At 27.6% G+C, this 16,750-nt stretch overlaps 4 protein-coding genes across 4 annotated transcripts; 2 read left to right on the top strand and 2 right to left on the bottom strand.

The window, feature by feature from the left end:
- Positions 1 to 201: 201 nt before the first annotated feature.
- GO595_003179 (uncharacterized protein) lies at positions 202 to 3,636 on the top strand (the record flags this gene model as incomplete). Its single annotated transcript, XM_067916171.1, has 1 exon — positions 202 to 3,636. The coding sequence occupies one exon, from the start codon at positions 202 to 204 to the stop codon at positions 3,634 to 3,636; it is 3,435 nt and encodes a 1,144-aa protein (XP_067776980.1).
- A 717-nt stretch (positions 3,637 to 4,353) lies between these two features.
- GO595_003178 (putative ras-related protein Rab-5C) lies at positions 4,354 to 4,926 on the bottom strand (the record flags this gene model as incomplete). Its single annotated transcript, XM_067916170.1, has 1 exon — positions 4,354 to 4,926. The coding sequence occupies one exon, from the start codon at positions 4,924 to 4,926 to the stop codon at positions 4,354 to 4,356; it is 573 nt and encodes a 190-aa protein (XP_067776979.1).
- Positions 4,927 to 9,936: 5,010 nt separating this feature from the next.
- GO595_003177 (protein OS-9) lies at positions 9,937 to 10,485 on the bottom strand (the record flags this gene model as incomplete). The annotated part of the gene is made up of 1 exon (XM_067916169.1): positions 9,937 to 10,485. The coding sequence occupies one exon, from the start codon at positions 10,483 to 10,485 to the stop codon at positions 9,937 to 9,939; it is 549 nt and encodes a 182-aa protein (XP_067776978.1).
- A 5,638-nt stretch (positions 10,486 to 16,123) lies between these two features.
- GO595_003176 (uncharacterized protein) lies at positions 16,124 to 16,750 on the top strand (the record flags this gene model as incomplete). The annotated part of the gene is made up of 1 exon (XM_067916168.1): positions 16,124 to 16,750. The coding sequence occupies one exon, from the start codon at positions 16,124 to 16,126 to the stop codon at positions 16,748 to 16,750; it is 627 nt and encodes a 208-aa protein (XP_067776977.1).

The following is a 16,750-nucleotide window of genomic DNA, read 5'->3' as shown; positions in this document are numbered from 1 at the left end:
AATAATTAAAAATTTAATTAATTTTTCTGAAGAACCTATCGAATCAATGTTTTTACTTGAGGCATGATGTTCTTTATATCATATGCTTGGAAAAAAAATTCTTATGTGTTGTTTACAAATGAATTGTGTTTTTCAAAAGTGCGTTGGAGCTTTTCAGTTCCTTTGATCGAAAATTGAAAAGAAAAACCGCAATAGAAACCAATGATTGCAATCTTTTTTCTCCTTACAAGGAACATTTTTGCGGACGAGACATGCGATTGCATCAATTTCAATTCCCTTAATCTTCAAGCAAATACCTTTGAAATAACAAATGGAACTCAAACTTGCACATATAATTTCGATACATCTAGTACAAGTAAAATATTTCAACTCCAAACAGGTTCAACAGAGGTTGGAATAGATATTAATACAGCAAGTTTATTTAACAATATTTCAATTCTTTTAACTTCAAGTAATCCAGTTAATATAAATGTTAAAATGAATGTATTAATGCCATATGCTGAATCCCAAAAAGTTTCTATTGAAGGTATTTCGGTATCTATTATCGAAGATACTACACTTCATCAACTTTCTTATTTCCGCATTACAGCAAACACGATTAGATATACTCCTGAAAGACCTTCTGTTAGTAATTATTGTCTTTGCCTTAGGAGTTATTATGATGTATATGTTTCACTTAAAGCATGTAATGAATATAATGTTTCAACTTCCAATTATTATCACACACAATCACGTCAATTCCCACGTACTGTTGCTGAAGATCCAGCGCCTATAGTTAATATTTATTTACCTGATACGTATGGCTCATCTGAATACAAATATACGTTTGCTTCCAACCAAATCAGTTTCCCAGTAACAAAGAAAATCAATTTTATATCACTTGGAACCTCAATTCAAACACCAACCAAAGTATATTTTGATCAAAATGTCCCAAATGAATATCCTATTGAAATCTCATTTAAAGATATCACATCACTTCGTATTAAAGATGATAATAGTGATAACTTACCATTAGATAAACTTCTAGTTAACCATCTTACACTTACAAATACACCACTTGAAGTTAAATCAGATGAAACAATTGAACTTCTGAACTTCACAAGCGATTCTAATTCAATTGCCGATGACATTGACGGCTCTATAAAAATTAAAAGTAACTTTTATTTGAATAGTTCTGATCCTACAGATATCCAGGGCTTTATACTTCAAGATGGATCCACGTTATATTTACATAAGATGTCGATGTTTCCTGAAATTCATTTTCATGCATCGACAATAACATTTTTAAGTATTGATGAAAACATCTTTGAAATTACCATTGAAAACAATGCAAAAATTAACATTATATTAGAAGAAGAAGATTTATCACGAGTCGATGAGATGATAATTGGTACTGAAGATACACCAACATATACTGTTAATTTAGTAATGACAGTACATAACAATATGAACATTAATATTTTGGGTACACAAAGTTCACAGATATCATATGTCATTAATCCATTATTACGAAGTGGTCCAACATATACATTAAGTTTAACATTACCCGAAAAATTTGATAATTTAAATATTAATGGAACATTTAATGTAGTTTTGGAATCAATAGCATCAGTTAGTGGATTCTTTGGTGTTCCACGAGATATACCAATAGTTGTTGTTAATTGTAGTGATTCAGAATTAGATATCACATTTAAACCAAACAAAAATATTATTGCAAATGAAGTTACAATTGATACTAATTCTATTGATCAATTATCATTTTTAACATATTCAAATACAATTAAATTTACATCTGATGCGAATATTGATGAATATCCAAATATTACATTTATAATCGAAACAAATAATACATTAATATCATTTGATAATACATTTAAAGAAATCGAATCAATTTCTAATATATTAATTGAACATGATAATAATTCGATTATTTTAGAATCAACAAATTCATTTGTACCTTTGGTAACTATTAATGATAATGTTTATGGTGTATTATATTCTGCTAAAACAGATACTGTTAACATTTCATCAACAACAAATTTCGAGACTGAAAACTTTCGAACAGGTAATGATTTAACAATAAATTGCGCATCTGGTACATATTCATTCCCACAACATTCAATATTATCCGAATTCTCGCGTTTTAAATTAGATGCAAATAGTAATATTGCAATGATATATCATAATGAAACACAAGTTTCATATTCATTTACAAATGGTAAAATGAATTTTGAACTTGAATCACAAAGTAACTTAAAATATTTCAAAGCGAAATCATTTGAACTTTCAAACACTGAATTAAATAATGTAAATGATTTACCTGTTTTATTAGATACATTAAATACTGATATTAAATCAATACCAGAAAATTCATTCACATATATTAATATATCTAATTCATTAACAATTAATGATAATACAATTCAAACAATAATTTTAGGGAATTCTTCAATACGTTTAAGATCTACAAATAATATAATGACTCCATTAATTAATAAAAATGAAGAAGCGACATTTGAAATCAATACAAATGTCGAAAACATTCTATTATCTGTTGAAACAAATGAAAATTGTCCAACGAATACACAATTAATATTAACAACGACAAGTGAAACTGTTAATGTTCATATAGATAAAAGTTGGTTTAATGTAAATAATCCGGAAATATTTAATATCATTGTAACAAATGCAACTAATGTAATAGTATCAACTGATTTAATGATATTACCAGAAATTACAGTCCATAATTCTATTGGCGAAACAATTAATTATACATCAATTGAACATGAATCAAAATATACTTCAAGTTTAGGGTTTTATATCTTCATTGGAATTACTGCATTTATAATTGTATTATCATTAGTTTTATGCTTCTGTCGGAAGGAAGAAATGGATGCGTCATCTGAATATAATGGAAATCCAACTACATTAAAACAATCAATAAAACTTGAAATGGATTATTCTTCATCACATTCTGATTGGAATGATAAAAAGAAGAAAAACAATAAAAATAAAAACAAAAACTTGTTCGAGAATGAAGAAATGGATTATTCTTCTTCACATTCTGATTGGACGAATAAGAAACGTAAAAACATCAAAGATTCCGAAATGGATTATTCGACCCAATCAGAATGGACTAATAAGAAACGTAAAAACTTTAAAGATAACTCTGAAATGGATTATTCGACACAATCGGAATGGACAAAGAATAAAAAAGAACAAAATAAAAATGATTCCGAAATGGATTATTCAACACAATCAGAATGGACAAATAAGAAACGTAAAAACTTTAAAGATAATTCCGAAATGGATTACTCAACTCAATCGGAATGGACAAAGAATAAAAGAGAACAAAACAAAGATAACTCCGAAATGGATTACTCAACTCAATCAGAATGGACAAAACAAAAAGAAGAACAGATTAAAGATAACTCCGAAATGGATTACTCAACTTCTGTATCCAGAAAAGATAAATCTGATGATACAAATTCATCAATTTCTTCCTCGTCTTCAAGTGAAGATGTGGATGAAAAAGTGAAAAATGAAACGCCAAAGAAAAAGCCAAAGAAGAAGTTGGTGAAGAAAGTAAAGAAACCAAAGAAAAAGCCAAAGAAAAAGGTCGAAAATGACTCATGAAATAAATAAATAATTTTTATGATGGATTAAATTCGTACTTGATTACTGATTAAGTTCTTATTTAATGTAACGTGAGACAAATGTAGATATGATAAAAAGCAAATGAATAAAAATGAAATTGATTAAATTCGTACTTGATTACTGATTAAGTTCTTATTTAATGTAACGTGAGACAAATGTAGATATGATAAAAAGCAAATGAATAAAAATGAAATTGATAAAATTCGTACTTGATTACTGATTAAGTTCTTATTTAATGTAACGTGAGACAAATGTAATCATGATAAAAAGCAAATAAATAAATTATGAAATGGATTTAGGAATTTAATCACTTTCATCTTGAATGCAATACTTTTCCAAAATAACAGAAAGCTGTTTTATAAATGGTTCCCTTTCTTTTCCTGCATTACGAATTGTTAATGTGTCTTATTCAAAACCTTTTGGAGAAAAAGCTTTCATTCAGCTGTCCAACCCAATTTAATGATCCATACAGGTAGATCAAAATAATTTTCCAATATTCCAAAACAAATCATTTGATCTTTATCATGTGCCTATAAGTAGCTAGTCAACCAGAACTGTGCATATCATTTCTACTTACTTCCCAAAGCTGAATAACAATGGAATAATTTTCGTGATGAAATATTTTTAAAACAAATAAACTCAATAAAAAATTGCTTAATTAAAGTTTATTAACACTGTAACTATCCAAAAAGGCCTTCAGCAACATGATTTTTTCTCTTGAGGCTCTGGTGCGTTTGGTTGATAGCTTATCTGATTGGTAAGTGATTTTGCTAATTCCGTTGCAATAGAACAAAAAAGAAGTTCTATGTTTTCTCCAGTTTTTGCAGATGTCTGCATGAACTTCATGTTGTTTCCAGTTGCGAATTCACTAGCTTGACCAATGTCAATCTGTTGTCGATGTAAATCTTTTTTATTGGCAACTAAAAACCAAATTATATCCTCTTCATGCATGTCTTTTTCACTAGAGTACCATCGTTTGGCTGATTCAAATGAAGCTACATCTGTACTATCAAATACAATAATGATCGCAGAGGCACCCTGGGAATACTTAGGAATTAAGCTCTTATATAACTCTTGACCAGCCGTGTCCCAAATGTTGAGTGTGATTTTACCATTTGGAACTTCGAAATCTTTTGTTGTAAATCCAGTTCCAATGGTTGGACCAATATCTTCTGAAAACTTATTCGTTGCGAATCGCTCTATGATGCTAGTCTTTCCTGCATGACCTGAACCAATGAATACAACTTTGAATTTCCTTTCCGCATCCATTTTTGTACCAACACTAAATTAACGATATGATATACAAACATACAAAAAGTGGATATTTGCATATCGTTTTTTCAAATGGAGGTCAAACTAAGAAGGAATTTTAAATAAAAATATCTTACTTAATATGAAATTTATATAAAAAGAATCTATCTTTTATGATTTAGTAAATATAATTATTGATAAAAATTTTAAAATTTATAGCAAATTTTAACGTGTCCTTGGATCTTGTTCTTCACCCATGAATGAATTTTTTGATTGATAATATTGAATTTAAAAGATTGAGTTGTAGTATTTATATACATGAAATTACAGTAATTTATGGGTATTATCTTTAAATAGTTGCAGTTAAAAAAATTAATAAAAAACGACGACCATGGGATTCGAACCCACGCGTGCAAGCACAAGGGATTAGCAATCCCTCGCCTTAACCACTCGGCCAAGTCGTCTTCTGATGATTAAATAATAACTGAAATAAATTTATCCATGATTCAAGATTTCTATTTTTAATTTATTAATTAAAATTAAAAGGTGGTCCACCTTTGAATTTTCATCTTGGTGGTCAGAAATTCACAATTGAAAATTCATGTTTGAATAAAAATTCTTAAAAAAATTTTTGTTATTTATTGCAACAGCTGTTATGATTGCAATTATTCAAATTTGTTTCCTTATTATTGGTGCTGCTTCAAATGAAATCGATTTTGATGGTAATATAAACTTCGAAATCTTTGATATATATTCATTCAAAAAAAAATTTAAAATCATCAATAATCATAATAACGAATTTGCGTCACTGCTAAATTTCATATTTTTTTTGTGATAAAAAGCTTCATTTTTATGAATTTATAAATATGCTATCTGATAAATTCAACAATTGGTGCCAAATTTCAAAGTATACACCCAATAAACATTATCCGTATTATTTTAATGAAGCTACCTTAATTACCTCTAATAACATATTTTTATTTATGTTGATCTTACTTTTTCTTTCTTGATTTTGCAAATCAATAAATCCTTTTCTAGGAGACAACAACTGCACACAAAAAATTAATATTTGAATAATTTATTTGATATTATTTGTTTTTATTTTTCCAAACCTACATTTGAAATATTTAATGAAACAGTTTTGTAATTATTCCATATTGTTCATTTTTTGAATGGAATAAATTAACAACAGTTAAAATTGGTAATTCTGTTAAATATATTGAAAATGAAGCATTTTATTCATGTTTACTATTAGAAGAAGTTACTATTGGAGATAATGTTGAAGAAATAGGTGAAAAAGCATTTATGTCATGTAATTCATTGAAGAATATCAATATTCCAGACAAAGTAACATCAATTAAAAGCAATGCTTTTCATTCATGTTCTAGATTGGAAAATGTTACATTAGGAAATCATGTTGAAACTATTGGCAAAAATGCATTTCAATCTTGCTTCAGTTTAAAAAGTATCAATATTAATGAAAGTGTTGAAACTATTGATAATTATGCGTTTCAATCATGTTTAAATTTAACACATGTTATAATAGGAAAAAGTGTTAAATATATTAATCAATATGCATTTGAATCATGCTTAAATTTAGAAAATGTTACTATCGGGGAAAATGTAGAAAGAATTGGTATTCATGCATTTGAATCATGTTTAAAATTAACAAATGTTATTATTGGAAAGCTTGTTACACATATTGGCGATTATGCATTTTGTAAATGTTCTTCAATAAAATCCATTACTATTCCTGATTAGGTTCAGATCGCCGCGAATACATTTGAATTATGTCTAAATCTTCAGTCAATTTATATATCTAATAATAATAAGTATCATTCAAATTATCAAAATGATGGAATTGTTTATAATAAATCCATAAATGATATTATTTTCTATCCACCAGGAAAGGATAAAGAAACATTTAAAATTCCTGATAGCGTTGAAAATATAGGAAGTTATGCATTTAGAAATTGCATTAGATTAAAAACAATTGAAATTGGTACAAAGATAAGTTTTATTGGTGAATTTGCATTTCTTTCATGTATTTCATTAAAAAATATTACACTTCCTTATATAATTACATCAATAAATAATGGGACATTTTGCAAATGTTCTTATTTAACAGAAATTTCACTTAGTAAAATTGAAACTATAGATGATAATGCATTTAAATATTGTTATTCTTTAACAAAAATTGAATTTCCGAATAAACTTACAACAATTGGATGTTATACATTTTTTTGTTGTTATAGTCTGAGTTCTATTGGTTATATATCTGAAAATAATATAGAAAAAATAGGTAAATATACATTTCACTCATGTATTTCGTTAAAAAGTTTATTACTCCCTAATACACTTGAAGTAGTCGATGAAGGTTTACTTTTCAATTGTACTGGTTTAACTTCTTGTTTATTTAATACCAATTTGAAGGAAATCAGGGATTTTGCTTTTTCATATTCTTCACTCATCATGGCTGAATTACCATCCAATGTTAATTTTATTGGAAATTATGTTTTTTACTCATGTGTTAATTTAAAAAATATTACAATATCAGGTCCATTAGAAGAAATTGGAAATTTCACATTTGGTTCATGCCAACAGTTTAAAAATTTATACAATAACAAATACGCAACAAAAAAAATTGGAGAATATGCATTCTACTTATGTTCAAATCTAGAAAATTTTAGTTGCCAAAACACAAACTCTGTTGGGGAAGGTTGTTTTTATAAGTGCAAACGTATTAGAAATATTGATTTACCAAATATCACTGTTTGTACCAAACAATGTTTTTATGAATGTATTAATTTATCTGATGTGAACTTTGCTAAACTTAAAACTATCGAATCGTATGCCTTCAAATATTACTATTGCTTAAGGAATATTGAAAGCTCGGGTGTTACTTATGTTGGTAAATCAGCTTTTTCAAACTGTTTATCTTTCTTTTCTATAAACCTTTCCAGTGTAACAGGAATCGATGATGATGCATTTTCTCAATGCATTTATCTTGCAAATTGTTCATTTCCAAAACTTGAAAGTGTAGGAAATTATATACTTAGGGAATGCGATTCACTCCATGTATTTGAAGCACCAAATTTAAAAAATTGCAGCAGCTTTTCATTCCAAGGTCAACGTACTATTACAGAGTTCTATCTTCCAAGTCTTAAAAATGCTTCTTCATTCTTATTTTCTAATCTAGTTATCGAAAATATTAACATTTCAAATTGCACTTGTTTTGGTAGTTCTTGTTTTGAAAATGCAGTATTCCTTTGGCTAGAAAAAAATAATTTGGATTTATATTTAAATGCAAAAGAAATTGGTGATAGATGTTTTTATAATTGTGAATGTAAAAATGTCATTTTACATTTACACAATTTAGAACATGCAGGTTCTTATTCGTTTTATAATTGTAGTTCATTTTCAGATTTTAATTTTCCTAATTTGAAGACATGTGGAAGTTCAGCATTTAAAAATTGTGCAACATTAAAATCGATCAATTTAACAAATTTAGAAAATATTGGAGATGAAGTTTTTGTTGATACTATTCTTGAAACATTTGAAGCAAGAAATTTAACAAAAATTGGAGACAAATGTTTCAAAAATCTTCAAACTTTAAATTCTATTACAATTCCAAATATTAAATTTATTGGGAATGAATGTTTTATGAATTCGAGTATTCGAGATATTAATTTCAAGGAATTTAAAACTATTGGCATTAAATGTTTTTGTAATTGTAATGAAATTATCAGAATTGATAATATAACAATTATTAATGATAGTATATTTCAAAATTGTGAAAAGCTTGAATATGTTTCTTTATTTTCGATAACTGAAATAAGTTCATCATCATTTGAGAATTGTATAAACTTAAAAGAAATTCAAATACCAAATGTAATTAAAATTTGTGCCAAAGCATTTTATAATTGTATTTCATTAACAAAAATTAATTTAACAAAATTAAGAGAAATTGGTGAATCTTCATAGAGAGATTGTTCGAGTCTTTTAACTATAAATCTTCCTAATATTAAAACAGTCGGTAATTATTCATTCAGTAATTGCATTTCGCTCAAAAATATTTCTATTATGAGTAATGATATTAAATCAAGCAACGAAAGAATAATTTCTAGATCTTCATTTGAAAACTGTTCTAATCTTTTGTTTGTTAATATTTCAAAAGGAGAATATATTGGTTCAAGATGTTTTGCAAATTGTTTTAACTTAACAAATGTTTTACTCGGGAATGTTTGGAATATAAAAAAACATGCATTTTTAAATTGTTCTTCGATACAGAAACTTGAATCAGATAAATTGGAAATTGTTTATGAAAATGCGTTTGAAAGTTGTACATCACTTGAAATAGTTAATTTTTCAAAGTTAGGAACATTTGGTGGAGATTGTATATTTAAAGGCTGTAGTTCATTATCATTTATTCATGTTCCATCTTTAAAATCCGTAGATACAAATGATACAAATATTTTTGAAGGATGTATTAATTTGTCTGTTGGTTCATTTCCAGAAAATCCACCAAATTTTAGTACAAATATATTTGATAGTACAAAAAAAAATAAGGTTAATAAGAAAGGTCATAATGTTTATGATGTTACATTATGTTTACCATATCGAGATAATTATTCTAATTATGATACAAATCATGATCAAGTCTGGAACAATATCCTTTCTATTGAACCCGACAATTATGAAAATATTTGTATCTTTTCTAAAGAAACGAAAGAAGATTATACCATTATTATTATTGTATCAGTGATAAGTGGAATCATTTTAATATCATCAATCATTGCAATTATTTTAATACACAAAAGAGGGGAAAAAACTAAAACATTACACCTTGAATTAATGGAATAATTAATTTGAAAAGGTCATATAAAGATGTTTTATATAAAGATCTGTTTAAATGTGTTTGCACAGGAATGAAAAAAAAAATCCAGTTTTTAAAAATTTTACCTTCTTAGTTTATTAAATTTAATAAAGAACATTTAAGTTTGTATAAGTTTATTTTCTCACATCAATTTATTTTGGAAAATAATCAACATTGAAACAATCAATTGTGGCTAACTCTTCGTTTGTTATGTTGGGAAACCCACAGACATGAGGAGTATGGAATTTAACTAAGTAATTACAAAAAGATGGTTCGCTTATTGATGTTACTCTTCCATCAATATCAATTGATAAATCACAAATATAATCAACTTGAGCTGTCCTTGGTTTACCAGTTACAACACAAATATCACCACCATTCCACTTCTCAGAAAATCCACGATCTATTTGTACCATAGGTGAATCAGAGTATTTACCAAGAACAAAGTTGTCAATACGTGTGACATTATCAATTCCATATCGAAATTGTGTTAAATGCATAAATGGGCAAAATTTGAAATACCAATAATTCGTATGAGACTTTTCAAAGCAGTTCCCTATGAGCTTTTTTCTAAGGTAAGCTTCGGGGTTTGTGCCATTTTGTTGAATATGAACATTTTTTACATAACATTCATATTTGGCAAGCCCTATTTCCTGTTGGAATGATCTTATATATTGAGTAGAATCAAATCCTTCTGGCATTTTTGTGTGAAAAGCTGTTCTATAATTTGGATAAGATAATATAAGTCTGAATAAAAGAAAAAACATGTTTTAGATAAGTTCAGCCAGATATTAATGACAGAGCATGTGAAATATTTGACTGAAAGTAAACGGTTTTCAAGAACATAAAATTTTGTTTTTCATACAATAATTTAATTTTATTTTTGGATTGAACTACTTCATTTTTTAGCAACATCAAACTAAAATTACAATTTATTTTACTTTATATTTTTATACAAAAATTCGAGTTTTAACTCATTTCCATCACAAATATTCATACAAAATTCATTTGAATCTTGAATATTATTTAACATTTCGATCAAACATTTTTTTAGCTGCTCGATGTTTCCTATTTCCCCAATCATTTCTTTTGGCTGTGAGAGTAATCTAATTAAAACAGAAGCAAACTCTAAACTTGGCGAAAAATTCATTTTTTCACCAATCCAAAAGAAAAATTTCATCATTTCATTGTTTTCTTCTGGTTTATCTTTAGCGGGCATTACTTTTAACAATGAAATTATATGTTTTAATTCCAAATTTATTATATTTTTTGAATTCATACAAATTGCTCCAATTGCATTAACACAGTTTTCGATAAATTCATCTTCAAAATTATTCGCATTTTCGATTATATCAAGAAGAAATTGTAATATCTGTGGAGGAATTAGTTCATTACATCCACTTGCGCATTGATTTATTACAAATACTCCAATTGATGATTCATCTTCTTTTATGGATATCATTGCAATTTCAACAACTTTTAATGCAAAGACTTGGTCAACACCAACTGAAGGTTTTTCTAAAAATTGGCCCAATATTTGGAGCGAAAAATCTCTAAAACTTTTAATTGAACACATTTCAAAAAGTTTCGGAATGAATGATGTAAAGCATTCAATATTCCCGACTTTTTCAATCAGATGTTTCATTAAAACCGCAAAAACCGGCAAAATTTGTTCATCGAATTCGTTGTCAAGAGATATTGTTTGGAAAAAAGAATGTGCGATATTTAGCACCATATTATTATCCGGATTAAAATCAATTAATATTTCAAGAATCACAGAAAAAGCTTCTGCAATTACAAAACTATCATTTGATTTTTGAATCAGAGAATAACTCCAGTTCAAAGAAATTGATGGAATTTCGGTATCAAATAATTTACATTTATAAAGTGCATTTAAAAGAAGACATAAAGCTCTACAAATTTCCATTTGATTTTCTTCATTTTCTGTGTTTGAAATGCTATTGAAATATTGAATCAAAATTTGAATGTTTTGTGCGTTAAATTGTGGGAACTCATTGAAAATGGCGCACATAATTGAGAAGGGTTTAGCGGCTTGACTAATTGAAACCAAAACCGTTATGATGTTTTCAATGGAATCCGTTAAAATGTGTGGCATTTTTTGAATGATATTTCCCAAACAGTTCAAAGCAGCTTTCTGTGTATCTTCGTCATCACTTTTAATATATGTTATTAAATATACTAAGAAATTTGGAGCAAAAGGAATAAATTGTTCAACACAATCAGTTAAATATTTTATTCCATCAATTGCAAATTCTTTCATAAAAGAAATTTCGGAAGAATTTGATTCTAAAATATGAATAAATAATGAAATTGTTGGATTAAAAATTTGTTGAATTTTTATTTTAGAAGAAGAAATTAAAGATAGAAAACAAGGGAATACATGTTGAAGAATAATTGAAGAAGTATTAAATGAAGAAACTATTGGAAACATTAATTGAAATGCTTTATCAAAGAATTCATAATCAGTGCTTTGTATTTGTTGGAACAAAATCGACAAACACTCATAATAATTCTCATTATATTCATTCATTAAAAAGTTTAGTAAACAATCAATTAAATGAATCAAAATTTTCTTTTTAGGAAAAACTTTAGAAAATTCTATAATTGTTTTTGATATAACTTCTTTTATATTTAATGATACATCAAATATTACGCCCGAAAGAATGTTTACTATTTCATTTAAATGATTTTTATAAAAATTAAAACCATTTTTAAATGAATGATTTAATGTTAAAAAAAATGCAATTTTTGTTTTTTCATTTGCTGAAAAATTTTCGATTTCAGAAAAAATAAATGTTAAAAACAATTCGTTATTCGAAAAAACAGAACAAATTGTATCAAATAAATCTAATGACATTGGATCAATTAACTCATTAAGTTGTAAATATTTTAAATAAATTGTTTTCATGAAATTTATATCGAACTCATTATTTTTATTTTTGTATATTAATTCATCAATAAAAGATGCATATAAAAGTTGATTTTCAGGAATTGTTTCATTGTTTCCAATCATTTCTAGAAATTTATGGAGAACAAATGGAATATTAACAAAAATAAATGAAATATTATCTAAAGAATCATTTAATTCATTAATTAATAAAAGTAATGTCGTTTTATCGATAGAAGGATTACATACAAAATCAATTGTTTTGTTCCATATTTCTTCATATAATTTTGGTGGTAAAATTAAACAAATATGAAACGATAAAAGAAGTGCATTTCGAGGATTAGGAAATTGTAAACCAATAGTAATTAATGAAAAAAATAATGGATAAAAGTCTGTAAATAAAGAAAGATTTGGAATGGATGAAAAAAGTGAAAGTGAAATCGAAACTAATTCAAATGAATTGGATTGTAATGCACTTTGAGCAAATGCAAATAAAATAGGGGTTGTTTCATTATTAAGTAAAAATAAAATTACTCCGGTTATTTGTGACTGAACAACTTCGTTTTTTTCATATGTGAATATTTCTAACAAGCTATGAAAAAAATCAAGACGATTTAAAAAATGTTCCTTGTGTTGAAAAACAAATTTTTTGATTGAAATTGAGGCTTGTTTCTTTAGATATGGATCTTCTGCTAATTTTAAAATTTGAAACAATGATGGTAAATAAAGTTCATTTGAGGAAAGCAATGATAAGGAATGTGTGGCCTCTTGAACTAATTCGTTGTTATTAGTTTTAAGCTTTTCATATGAGATTAAAATTTGGTTTACAATTTCATCTCCCATTAAATCGAACAGACTTTGTCAAAAAGTATTATCACATAATTCTTACACAGAACTCCAAGAAGGAAAAAAAACATACAAAAATATTTTATTAAAATAGAAATAAGTCATAAACATGTATAATGTTACTCATCAATTTGAGATGATTCATATTGATCAATTGATTCTGAAATTTGTTTTTTGAGCTGGTCAAGCTTTCCTTGGTGCTTTGCTTTCTTTAGCTCTGAAATTGTTAACATATGAAGAAGAATTTCGCATTGAAGTTGGAGTTGCGTATTTTCCATTTCCAATTTTTTAATATCTTTTCGCTTTGCAGAATAATTTTCCTTCTTTGGATCATCCAAGTTTACCCACTTTTCATTTTGAAATTGAAGTCTTACGTTACCAACGTTCAATGAAATGTGATTACTTTTAAGATAATCTGATGGTACAAAAGTTTCTGGTTTTCTATTTCCAACTATCCTTGAAACAAACCCTGGCCGCGACCATCTGCTAACAGGTGGCAGTTTTGATACATCATTTTGTTGCATAAAATATACGTTTAAATTTGGGAATCAAATTTTTCAATTCACATGTCATTCAAATCTTTTTTTTATCAGCAAATCAAAATTTCTTCTAATTTCGATGCATTAAGCCTAACCAACCAAGAAAAGAAAAACAAAATCAACACATTACTTCATATTTTTCAAGAAAGATTTAAATTAAAATGCTCATATTAAAATCAAATTGAATTTTAAAAATATTTTAAAAAATACTAACATGTAACGCTTTATTATTATATATATCTATAAGAAAGAACAAAATAAAATTTTTTCATTGATCTAATTTTTCAAGTATTTGTTCATCATCTGTTCTACGTTTTATCCTTTTCCCCAAGTAATTTCTGTAAAACATGTAATATATAAACAAAACAGTTGCCAAAACTCCGAACATTGCAACTGCATATGTCAGAATTTGAATTGACTGATTTAAGAATTCTAGTTTTTCCAATTTATTTTGATCTAGAATTAAAGTTTCTTTTGCTTCATCAGGAACTGGTACTGGATTATATGTTGCAGTTCTTTTTTCGCCATATCCAACATTTAAGTTGCTGTGTTGATGACATTCCGTTTCAACCGTTGTTTGGCTTTCAATTAGTTCTGATGCATTCAATTTAATTGAATTTTCTTTTTTACACTTGAAACAACAATTTATAATATAAATTTTCGGTGTTTCGTTGGAAACTATTTCGAAATTTTGAGATTTAATATTGTTAATGAAATTGGTTTGTTCAATTTTAACACTGTTTTTGATTTTAGAAAATGTTAATGAATTACCATAATTTGGATTAATTGCATTCTGATCAACATTGGCAAAAATGCAATTAAATAAGGAAACAGATTTGGATGATTCAAAAAAACCACAACCATTTATGTTTTGTGACTTGATATTAGAAAATCGATCATATGCAAATGTCGAGTTTGAGCAACTTACATAAAATCCGCCGTTGTCTTGTGCCGATTTACACTTAGAAATGTTACAATCATTAAGAGAAAAGACACCAGAGCTTGAATGATAAAAAATGCCATTTGCATTTTTGGCTTCTAATTCTTGAAAATCACTGTTTATGATTGATATATTAATTTGGTCACTATCCGGCTTGTAAGAATAGAATGAAGGAGCCTGCTCTGCAGAAAGATGTGTAAATGAAATGTAATTTGCTTTTAAACTATTGGTAGTGTAAAGAGCTGCACCGTTTCTTGCAACACATTTTGTGAAAAGAATATTATAAAAATCAAGTTCTTGATCAGAATTTATTGCAGCACCATCTTTGTTATTAAGTTTAAAATTTTGGAATACACAATCATAAATTAAAGTTGGGTTACTTTTAAGTTTAAATTGAGAAACTTCAAAAACTTTATCGTAAAGAAAATCGAGTTTTTGGATATGAATTGCTGAAGTTAAGAACTTTGAAAAAACGCAATTATCAAATCTAAGCTTTGTTACGATATTGTTAGAGAAGTAAGCAGGGGATAAAGACATGTAAAATTTGGTGTGTGATATATGAAAAAAATTTCTACAATTTAATCCAGTGACAACGAAATTCGGAGATTTTATAAAAGAATTCTTTTGAAATAATGATAAAATTGTTGTATTTAGAAGGAAACCCATTTCCTATCCGAACGAAGCCTTTGAATTGCAAGTCCGGAAAAATTGAATTTTGGAAAAAAAGACACTTTTTACTTTGGTGTAACCAAAAATGAGTACTTAAATAGCCGGCCAATAAACCTCAACAACGAATCACAGTGCAACTTTACATCACTTTTGAATGCAATGAATGGTTTATACATTCAAATGTAAAAAAAACATTTTTTTGAACGAGAAAAAAACCCAAAGAAGTATTTATGAATATCTTTCTCATTCTTTCCTTACGGAACCAAAAAACAACGAAGTAAAATCGAAAAATAAATATAATTCTTTATTATAAGATATAAAAAACAGAGGTGAAGTGGTTGGGACAATAAGGGACAATATTTGAAGTTTATCATCAGAATTTTATTTGACAAAAAGTTTCTAAATACGCCGCGGTTATGTCATTTCACTTTAATAATATGGCTGAGAACAAAGTCCCATTAGATCTTATCCAAAAGGGTGTCGAACTCAAGAAGGTCGAAACAAAGGAACCATCCCTTCCAACAGCTGAAGAGATTGCCGAACAAAAGAAACTTGCTGAACAAGAAGGTGTTCAAAGACTTCCAGAAGATCTCCCAAAGGATGCTCAAAATCGTAATGTCCACGATCTTATCAAGGAAGGTAAGGAACTCAAGAAAGTCGAAACAAAGGAAAGCAGCCGTCTTCCAACAGCTGAAGAGATTGCCGAACAAAAGAAGCTTGCTGAACAAGAAGGAGTTCAAAGACTTCCAGAAGATCTCCCAAGAGATGGCCAAAACCGTAATGTCCACGATCTTATCAAGGAAGGTAAGGAACTCAAGAAGGTCGAAACAAAGGAAAGCAGCCGTCTTCCAACAGCTGAGGAAATCGCCGAACAAAAGAAGCTTGCTGAACAAGAAGGAGTTCAAAGACTTCCAGAAGATCTCCCAAGAGATGGTCAAAACCGTACTGTTTATGATCTTATCAAGGAAGGAAAGCCTGAGCTTAAGAAGGTCGAAACTAAGGAACCACGCCTTCCAACAGCTGAGGAAATCGCCGAACAAAAGAAGCTTGAAGGACAACAATAA

Source organism: Histomonas meleagridis, assembly GCF_020186115.1.
Source record: "Histomonas meleagridis strain 2922-C6/04-10x chromosome Unknown contig_20, whole genome shotgun sequence".
NCBI lineage: Eukaryota > Parabasalia > Tritrichomonadida > Dientamoebidae > Histomonas > Histomonas meleagridis.
Note: the sequence above shows the minus strand (reverse complement) of the source record. Positions and strands in the feature narration are given on the sequence as shown.